Source organism: Mercenaria mercenaria, chromosome 4, assembly GCF_021730395.1.
Source record: "Mercenaria mercenaria strain notata chromosome 4, MADL_Memer_1, whole genome shotgun sequence".
Taxonomy (NCBI): Eukaryota; Metazoa; Mollusca; class Bivalvia; order Venerida; family Veneridae; genus Mercenaria; species Mercenaria mercenaria.
The window spans coordinates 36,913,953-36,924,373 of record NC_069364.1 but is presented as its reverse complement, the minus strand read 5'-3'; the positions used below and the strand labels follow the sequence as shown (position 1 = coordinate 36,924,373).

Genomic DNA, 10,421 nt, shown 5'->3' with positions numbered 1-10,421 from the left:
TTCTCATACAGGAGATCCAGTCGATGTCTCCTCTCTCAAATATAACTCGCTAAGTGCTTGTTTACTGTACATCAATTGAGAAATCCAAACGTGAGGCTTTATTTGCGAATCTGCTGTTGATTGTTCTAACAACTGTTTATTTGTTGTGAAAAGAAATACATACGTATGGCCTGATTATCTTGCGAAACTGCTGCGGAAAATTCTAGTCTGCTGCGGTAAGATTAAAAAGCTAGATCGGCACGTGTCCCTAGTTTTGAATGAGCTGTCATCTGGTGACAGGAGCATATACAGTGTAGATTATTGTTTCAATCAAGACTGTGAAATAGAAGACCCCACTTTACCAGAATGACACGGAAAATGCATGGTGCGTATTAACTGTGTGTGCTTTTTGTCAATATTACTATTTGAAACAGGAAATTATATTTATTCACAAACCGTACGTTTATCTAACTTTATAAATGATTTTTGGATATTATTTTCAATTGTTTAGGCCGGTGTGATTTTGTCAAGGGTAAGAAAAATTACATTTGTTCTTACCTGTGTTGTTATGATAATACATGTAAATGGGAACCTATTTTACGAGTTCTAAACGGCTTTTTAAAAATTACAGTAATTTGATTAAAATTCTTCGCTACAGGCTTGTGTTTTAGTCAATTCCCAATGGAAAGTCCGCAGTAAAAACTCGTCTCACTGACGTTAGTTACAGAAGCAGCGCTACACATGCTTATAGTTTGTGCAATTTCATTCACTGTTACTATTTATTGAAGGGCGCAATGTTTCTCCACCATTCTTATATCTGTTTCATAGTAAAATGTTTAACACTATCTTATGTTAAACGGCTGTTTATATTTTATATACATATATGAAATTTCATTCATGTAAGCCGACGCAACTGAAGTTTTTTTCTTTCCTGAAAACCGCAATTTTCACTTTCAGAATCATTATATCTCACTTAAAGTGAATATATATGTAAAAGGTAGTTGAAACCGGTATATGAAACAAAAATTTCATGTTATTTCATATCATTCGAATTGTTATCAACTTCCGTCCATCTACATTCTCATCCACTAGAGGCTCTTCAGAGTCCCGAGACGACCAGGGAACCACGGAAGACCTCTAGTTTGCGGGTATTCACAATTAGACCGGTATCTGAGACCAGGTCATAATATTTTCGCTCCCCCATCAATGAAAAGGGAGGTGGCGGGGAAGGGGATGTAGGCTAAGGATTTTTATGAACTATGTATGGAAAGCTTAGAATGTTAATTGAAATGACAAGTGTCACCCATAAAATTCGTGGACCAGGTATATGGCAACAGATTTTGTATCTTTTAATTTCCTTAATTGTAAAAACTAAATTATGTCCAAGTTGCCCGACATGTAAGCTATAAACTAGTGTCATTTCAATACATGTACATTCATGTAGAATATACTACGTTACCAAAACATATCAAAACTAAACATAAACCAGTTTGCGCCAACGACAGTAGACAAAATGATATAATTATTATACTGAAAATCTCATCACAGAACGAGACATCATTCGTTCACATCTTTATGATAGCCCGTGTGATAGGGTGGTAAGGCGCCCGGTAGGGCGATGGTACCAACGTATCACGAGGGATTCTGAAGATGTTATAACACGAAATGAACATGCACTAACGCTATTCTAGAATAAAACGCGTAAAAAAAGGGGGGAAACATTGTCAATCGACGTCATTAAATTTCCATGAAAAGCGCTGTTTTGTCACGTTGATGTCATTTCCTTTTGAATCGCACGGGGCCGTTGTGCGTTTACGTTTTACCACGAAACGCGCATAATTATATAAAAGGGTGTTTTAACAGCGCGTGAGCTCGAGAATCTCTGTTAACACACGTTTCTTCTCCTGTTTCAACGTCCCCGAAAATTACAAGAACAGCAGTTAAATGCTAGAATATGAAAAAATGTGTCCCAGAGTCCCTGTTTTAGGAATAAATTATGGATCAATGAATTTATGCAATTTAAAGCAACGCCGTTTTTACAAAGCAGCGATGGCAACAATGCGCGATCACACCATTCTTCTCAAATTAATCGATATTAATGAAGTCATTTGATATTTTCAGACAATTTACAGTATTTACGGACCATTAATAAATTCTGGACTAGTCTGTAGCAAATGATCCCTTTCCTATATTTCGCAAATACTAAAACATAAATCACATGAAAAACGATCTCCACAAAATGGATTTAATTTGTAACGCACATTATAGCTGTATTAGGTAAATATCACAACTATTATAAATGGAATCAACTAATGGCCATTTAGGTATCATTCGAATATTGTCACAAATCAATGAGTGTATTGAAGTGTATTCAATATAAAACAAATGACTAGTTCAGTATCTACCAGCCCATCTAGGGAGGATTGTGTCCCTACCAATATCTAACTTAACCATCTTGGAACTATTGTTGGTTAGTCGTGTTTTCTGATCGTTAGATCATAGATGCTTTAATTTAGGATTTTATTGTTGATTTAAAGCTGACATTTTTTATATAAGAACACATGGTTTACAGTGATTATTATTGGAAAAAACCTTACGTCATTTTAAATATAATAATAATAATAATGATGATGATGATGATGATATTATCATTTTATTGTGTGCATATCGTTATTGTTTTTAGTATGAATATAAATCATACTTATCTTTAGATATTTTTCTGTTCAGATTTAATGATAATAATAATGATGATAATAATTCATTATTATTACTGTACATCTTCTGTTATTATTATGTACAAACATTTTAATCATTATTATCACCATCATTATTTTACAAGACTTACCTCCATCGTATTATCTTGAGTGCTAGTTGTTGCATTTTAACTAGAATTTCTGTTATATCATGTTCATTTTTTAGTGTTTTTTTGTGTCTTATCAGAAATAATAAAATACATAAGAAGTATTAATCGTCATCATCATCATCATCAGCATCATCATCATCATATTTGAATCGTTTGCTTTTGGAGACTAAGTTTTATCTTTAAAAACGCAGCGGTATCATAGTGAGCGATCGTGATAATTTGTTTCTGGTTGATTTAAAAATCTATCTAATCTGAAATATTTATAAACCAATTCTTAAGACAATAATATGGAACTTCTTGTTTAAAAAGACACTGAAAGATTGAAGTTTTGATAATTTATTTGCAATCGCTACTTTGATTAGCTGGTGGACTTAATATAATAGGACTGTTTTATTCAAAGGAATGTTTTAGAAATTACTTTAAGTTATTTTGGATGGAATTTAGTAAACATACTAAATACTTATACGTTTTTTAAGTTAAATTTTATACTGAATAAATGCCACAAAATACATATAATTATTTGAATCATTAAAAAAATGTCGCAAATAACAGATATTTCAGAATGAATGTACAAAATACATATATTTACAAAGTATGTATATTTGAATAGAAAAGTTTAATGTCCCAAATTAAATAAATAAATGTCGCAAATAACAGATATTTCAGAAAACAAATTAATGCACAAAGTATGTATATTTGAATATATATAAAAAATGTCGCAAAATGCAAATGATAAATGTCACAAAGTACAAATGTTTAAATAAATAAATGTCGTAAGTTGGCTCTTACCTGTAAAACGAAAACAAACAAAAATACTTTCAAGCTATGCAATACCCTTCAAGGTTAAAAAATGACCTCTTTAAACATAAGACATTTACTTCTACTTATTTTTTTTTTTAAGTAATAACAAAACTATTCATATTGTGTAATATTCATTAAATTATTTATGATTTATATAGACGGTGGACGTTCTACCATGACTGCTTGTCGGAGGCAGAGGAAGCTATTATTGTCCTTTGTCATTAATAAAGGGGCACACCTAACGGTGTAGATTTTTTTTTCGAAAGTTAAAAAGTGCTTTAATTTATGGGAACAATTGTAAAATAGACGTGATTCAGTGACCACTACGAAGCATTATTTGTTTAGTCCATAGCAAGTGTTAGTCGCGCAGTAAGAAGCAGTTAAATAGTTTGTTATTTCTACATTTATTGCTAGGTTATCTCAATTAATGGACCAGCCAGCAATGACAGAATTTCAGTTAAATGAATGTTTGATTTTGAGTTTCATTGTTAAATTTACATAAACAAGATTAAAAATCAGGAATGCTAGTCTTGACTCAATTTTTCATAGGATTGATACTGATATGGATGCACAATATGGATAATAATAGTTTTTAACCATCAAAACATGTAAACTAGTTCAAATTTCTTCTTCGACTGACCATTGTTTACATTTGCCTGTGAATCATTAAAGTGAGCTATTTTTAGCTAACAGACAGCCTAGAGTAGCGTTGTTATTTGATAGGCTCCTCCTACAAAACTTACTGCCAGGGTAGTAAAAGTTGGGGCTTTTATTAAAACAACTGTTTGTATCAAATTAAACATGTCCATTTAAAACGCATCAGAAAGTATTGCTAAGATGTTTCACATGAAAATATATTATATTTTCACTGTGAAATATTTGTACAGTTGAGTCGTATTTTGAAGAGCTGAGAATATACTGACAGGTAGGAGGAAAAATTGCCCGAGCAAGTAAACATAATAAAGTAGCAGAGCTTACTTATCGAGTACTTACATATCCTAAATAATGCATTTCACCTGCAAATACTCCACATTTGCTTAGTTGAACGGCTTTATAGACGTTTACTTTTAAAAAGAAGTGCTCATTCATATTAAGGTAGTTGTTTACCAGTCAATAATTGAAATCGCAGGTTCTCTATCAAACTGGGCCTGTATTTCATTTTTGCAGTTTGTATGTATCTAATTTGATTCATTTGTAGATAAAAGTGACATTAGGTGCAACTGAATGAAATAAAAAGTTTTAACCAGATGCATAAAGCCGAGTTAATGGTGTGTCGGAAACTCATGTCTGAAAGTCCAAATACTATATCAAATTTATTTAATTGCAGTGTAAAAGTTTCTGTAGGAAACAATTGTGATACATTTTATGGTTTTTTCCCATGCCTGTTTTTCTTATTTATAAAGGTAAACACGTTTGTTATCAAAGATAATGTTTGGGCAAGGTGGACGAGGAAAACAGAGAACGAAATTAGAACGACTGATGCGCCAGGATCACAGTGATGTGTACTTTGACAATGAAAAGCTCAGTGATCAACTTAATCTCCGTATTGATGACATGCAGAAGGAGCTGCATAAACACGATTTACAAAGAGGAGTAGAAATAGGCAAACTGAGACAGGAAATTAGAGAATTTAGGGCGTTACAAACATCTAACGAGGAAGAAAAAGCGGCCGCACCAAGACCTCATACATCGGGTACATTTTTATATTTTTATTATTTTGTACTGTAAAACTTTTTTGTTTGAATTGTAAGTGGAATTCAGATGAGAAGGAAAAAAAAACACAAGTGACAGATTTTGTTTAAAGATTATTACAGGGATATTATTTAAGTATTAACGTACTTGGTATGTTTATAGTTTTAGAAGTATGTAAAACAACCACGTGTATGCTATTTCTTGATGTCTCCGCTCAGCAAGGGGTTGGGTGGCAAATTAAAAAAATCAAAGGCCTGAAGGGCCTGAGAGTCGGCTAATGATTGATGTACTGGTAGTATAGTCTACCAGTTTCAGTTTGGTTTTAGTTTTTTTTCCCCAACTGAACAGAGATTTTGTTACAATAGATGAAATGGACATTCAATCGATGCCTAGTAAAACTTTGATTGACATTATACAAGTATTTAAACCCAATATATTTCTCTAAAATTGAAGAGTGGTTCGCAAAAATAAAAATGTTGAAAGTACAAACTACAATTTGACAGGTGACACTAAGATACTGCCCATGACTATAAATATTTTTCCAGTAAACATTTGCCTCCGGCATTACCAAAACAGGCAATTATCGGCTGGTATATATTCGCACGTGATAAAATTTGAATATGAAAATTTATATATTGAAATTTTATAGCTACCAATTTCGGAAAAGATAACCAATATTAATAAATGCAGTTCTTTTTTAGTTAAAACCATCATTTATTCTATTTCAGACCTGTTAACCCCTTCAAAACCATGTCAGTAGTCCCCAAGTCTATGTACTTTCAATTATCCGTTTTGATTCATGTAGACAGACAGGCCCAGACTGGGCTGAAAAAATGTTTGAGCCATTTTTACGTGGTCGGTAGCAGAGTGGGTGTGGGGAGGGGTGTTCCTTCCCGCTTTGAACTGCAGTCAGATTTTGAAATGGGCATTGGGGCAGGTGGTAAAAGGGCAAATGTATCAAACTGTAAAGTGGCAATATGGGGAGAGGGTGTGGGAGGATACCCCCTCCTGTAAGTAGGGTTTGGGGTATCACCACAAGGAAATTTTGAAAATGTAGACCCTTGATACAGCCTTTGGTGCGATTTCTAACTGAAAATTTTATGTTTCAATTTCTAAATATTACCTAGATTCTTTTTAGTATTACAATATTCAAAGTATGAATGACTGTCACTTCATAGTTTTACTTTCGGGTCATGCCTCAGCACTAGAATATAAGTCTGATATTGATTCTATGTATGTATTATAAAAATAAATTCTAGAATCATTTCTGTTACAATAATATCTATCATGTCTGTTACTTTAATGTTTAAATTTCATAACACAGCTCGATATTTACCCAAAGTATTATATCCGGATATGAATACACTTTCTTTTACACCGCCAAAATCTCCAGTTTCAACAATAAGCGGACATTTAGCAGCAATTGGCAGTATCTGACATTGAAGTTTACGGTTAAATTACCTCTTATTTAAATCTTTTCATAAAAAAGTTGTTTGTTTCGTCAAAGCAGCCAAACATAGACGATCTACTTTCGATTTCAAAAACTACATGAAAATACAATTTAATGTTTCGCCGATTTGTTTATTTCTCGAAAAATAAGAATTAATATCATTTTTGATATCAGTAGTAACTAAACAAACCAGTAAGAGTTTCTTCTTCCGATAATTTATCCGTTTACTGACTGCAAAATTCGACCCACGCAAAGTCGTAGAAGCATTGTTATAAACAGATCACGCGTGTCCGCCGAGAAGTGTCCAGAATGTAGTTAGGATTCATCCGCGAAGTCTCACGGAAGAATTAACGTACTGCACATATCTTATTCGGATCATTTAAAATGAAGCTGTCATAATTTAATTTCATCGATGTGATAAACTCTTTGATAAGAGGCATTCCAATGCTTTCAGAGGTACCCACTCAATAAAATACTAGCAGTATGTTCTGGAACTATATTTTGTCTTTCGCTGGATGTTACGCAAGCTTTGTAAGTCTGCGCAATTCATAAAATGCACAGCACAATAAATTTGTTATTTGCGCAATGATTTTAAATATTATTTTTTGAAACGGACAGGGTAACAAATAGATAATTTGGCTAATAAGTTAGTATGTAGTTTTTATTTGAATTTGTGAACATCATATTTGCTATTTTGTGACAAAAGGGCATAAAATTCGTCACCATAATCATATGCGCAAATGTATTACCAAATCCTGCAGAATCGTTCAAATGATGCGTGTTTATACTTAATAAGTTACCGCGGAAGAAAATTCGTGGCTTTTTCCGAGTATTGCACAATTACAAGTCATAAATATGACAGATTACATCGTATATTGGTCATAGCAAATAGGATTGACATAAATGAACTTCATTCGATCAATGAACTCTTTGAAATTAGAGACAGTCCAATGGAACTACATCACTTCGCTGTGTTGTGAGGCCATTTAAGAATGAGAAATCGTGCGATAGCAAGGACTCGTCAAACGCTTGACAGCGTTTAGCCGACTCAAAAATCGGAAGCATAAAGTAGTCCCAGGATTAAATAAAAGTTCTTCATTCGGAATAGCTTGTCACCCGCCCAAAACCTTATTCCCAACCCCCGAAAAATCGACGTAAGAAAACTCTTCAGTCATGCTTTGATTTGATTCAGACGGCTTAACAATAAGATAAAAATAAAAGAACCTGGTATTTTTACTGAGGATGAGTAGCCTATATATTAACAAAATATTCAGTATTGACAAAATTGATTTGTACTGTAGCTATTTTACTGTTTGTATTTCAATGTACAGTTTTATGCAATAGTAAACATTCAAATGAGTATAGAAAAAGTATTAAAACATTATCTCATTTTTATACTAACAGTTGGACATTCATCGAGGAAAAGAACAGCAAACGCCGGTACAGGACAAAGGGCTAAATCTGCGTGGGCTCGCACTCAAACAAAAGACACTGGGAGAAGCGCTGAACAAGAGAACGAAGAAAACGCAGAAGAAAAAAGTTCTGAGCGAAGTGATTCGCCTAATTCTTCAGTTTCTACATTAAGAAACACTAGGACTCTCAGGAAGTATAGAAATATCGGCTCAAGTAGTTTTAAAGAAAACAACCGATTTCCGGAGGAGTGGTACGTCAAATGCTTGCCCGCGTCTGACGCTGCAATTCATAACGCGCGGAAAAAGGTCAATGGAAAGTTAGTGGCGCCTAATTTTGGCTTTCTGGGTAAACTCAGAGAAAAAGAGGAAATGGAGAAAAAACTAGAAGCATATTCAAAAATAAAGACGAAACTGCCAGACACCAAAAACGGCGACAGTAATAGTGACGTGGGTGCGACAGATGGAATGAATTTAATATGTGAAGAACCTGTTAAACCTGTTTTAATGTCAAGGAGGAGGCTGATGGAAATTTCAAACGTTGAAAATCTGGTCGACAGGGGACCAAGTAGAAACACTGTAAGAAAACAAAACATAAAAGATCTGAATGCACTAGATAACAAAAGAATTGACGATAAAGTGAAAGAATTTTGCCGGGAAATAGAAGAATTAAAAGCTAGAGAACTGAAAGCAATGAAAGAACGTGAAGAGGCTAGGAGACAAGAGGAGTTAGAAAGAATACAAATAAAAGCTGTAGAGGAAGCACAGTTGAAAAAGTCGGAAGCTGAAAGGACGAAAAATGAAGACGATGACGATGATAATAGGTTTAGAAATAGATGGAAGTAAAATAAATAATTTTGTTAAAAGATATATGAATTATATTTTAGTGAAAACGGTCGTACACTTATGGGAATGCATACAAAACCGGTGAAACAGCTACGAGTAAACTGACAGAACAAACCGACATGCAGCAGTAAGGACATTGAACAGTATATAATGGTTGTAACACATCTTAACCTGCTAGCTTCAAGTTTTGTTCTGGATTTTTTTCTCCATGCATGCAAGATACTGTGGTGAAAAAACAACAACAACAATTAATCAATAAAAACTTTGGTGTTACAGTTGTAACGACGTTAGAGTAACGGCAGTAATAATGTTAGTTTTTTTTTTCGCCAAGGTTAAGAAGAATTTTCATTTTTAGGAAGATAAATATCACTATAATCAGGTTATGATATATATACAAATCAATTTAAATGTTAGATCGAATTAAGTTAGAAGCTATATCAAGTTATCATGAATACTGCCTTCATTTTATTGTTTGAAATGCCACTAATTAATGTATATTGAAGTGTGTGCTCCATTGTCTGCTGCTTTTATGTCTTGGAAACAGTTGCAAAACAGGTCCTTGAAAGTGGGACAGAAAAAGATAGGAAGTGAAATTGGTAATAAAGCTGCTGATAAAGAAATAAATACATGTATACCAAAAAAGTAATCCTCAGAAACATACAAAAGGAATAAATAACTTTTTATTTGGATTTGAAAAAGCTTTTGAAATAAAAAGAAAAATGTGATATGATAAATACATGTAAGTATGGGAGGTCTTGGGTTCAAACCCTGGCTGCATCATACCAAAATTGTGAAAAACTGTACCAGTAGCTCCCTTGCTTGGCATTCAGCATTATAAGGGGAAACTGGCTTCTCTTCTCTCATACCTAGAATATATGGACATATTCCAGGTATGAGAGGCATATTCAGGACTCGGGTGATATATAACTTATAAAGTTTGAAAACATGTTGAAAATTTCTGGAATCTTTAATTGGTGAATGCTTTCAAATGCTATTTTAAAGATTTAATGTGATTTTATTTTTGAATTGGTAAGGAAAAATAAATACAAATATAATGAAATATTTTATCATGTTAAAAGGAGGTAATTAAAAAAATGGAATTCATTACACTTATATGGTACTAAAATGTCTAGAAAAATTTAATTCTACTGTTGTTGCACTACATATCAACCTAATGTATTGCAACCATAGTAATGCTGCATTTACCTATATATAGCATTAATTAAGTTATAACTTGCGCCTGGGTTTGCATTCTACAATTGTCAATAGCTTATTGTATCTGTCAATACCAATCATCTTACTTAAAACATAATTTCATTTTTAAATTAGTGGGAAAACTGATATAGAAACACATGAATTGTACTTAATCATATAAAAGGGA

General features: G+C 33.1%; 1 protein-coding gene across 3 annotated transcripts; it reads left to right on the top strand.

Moving 5' to 3' along the window:
- Positions 1-236: 236 nt before the first annotated feature.
- On the top strand, positions 237-9,738 carry LOC123551456 (uncharacterized). Of its 3 annotated transcripts, none has more exons than XM_045340405.2 (3): positions 237-364; positions 5,047-5,336; positions 8,190-9,738. In XM_045340405.2, the coding sequence occupies exons 2-3, from the start codon at positions 5,072-5,074 to the stop codon at positions 9,038-9,040; spliced, it is 1,116 nt and encodes a 371-aa protein (XP_045196340.2). In that variant the 5' UTR covers positions 237-364; positions 5,047-5,071; the 3' UTR covers positions 9,041-9,738. The 3 variants fall into 3 exon arrangements, with proteins under 3 accessions (XP_045196340.2, XP_045196339.2, XP_045196341.2); XM_045340404.2 differs by lacking the exon at positions 237-364 and adding an exon at positions 384-511; XM_045340406.2 differs by lacking the exon at positions 237-364 and adding an exon at positions 2,418-2,449.
- The last annotated feature ends 683 nt before the right edge of the window (positions 9,739-10,421 follow it).

Excerpts from the sequence above, each read along its gene's own strand:
- LOC123551456 (XM_045340405.2), top strand. The coding sequence starts at position 5,072 with ATGTTTGGGCAAGGTGGACGAGGAAAACAGAGAACGAAATTAGAACGA. Across the intron at positions 5,337-8,189 it reads ACCAAGACCTCATACATCGG|TTGGACATTCATCGAGGAAA; the intron begins GTACATTTTTAT and ends TTATACTAACAG.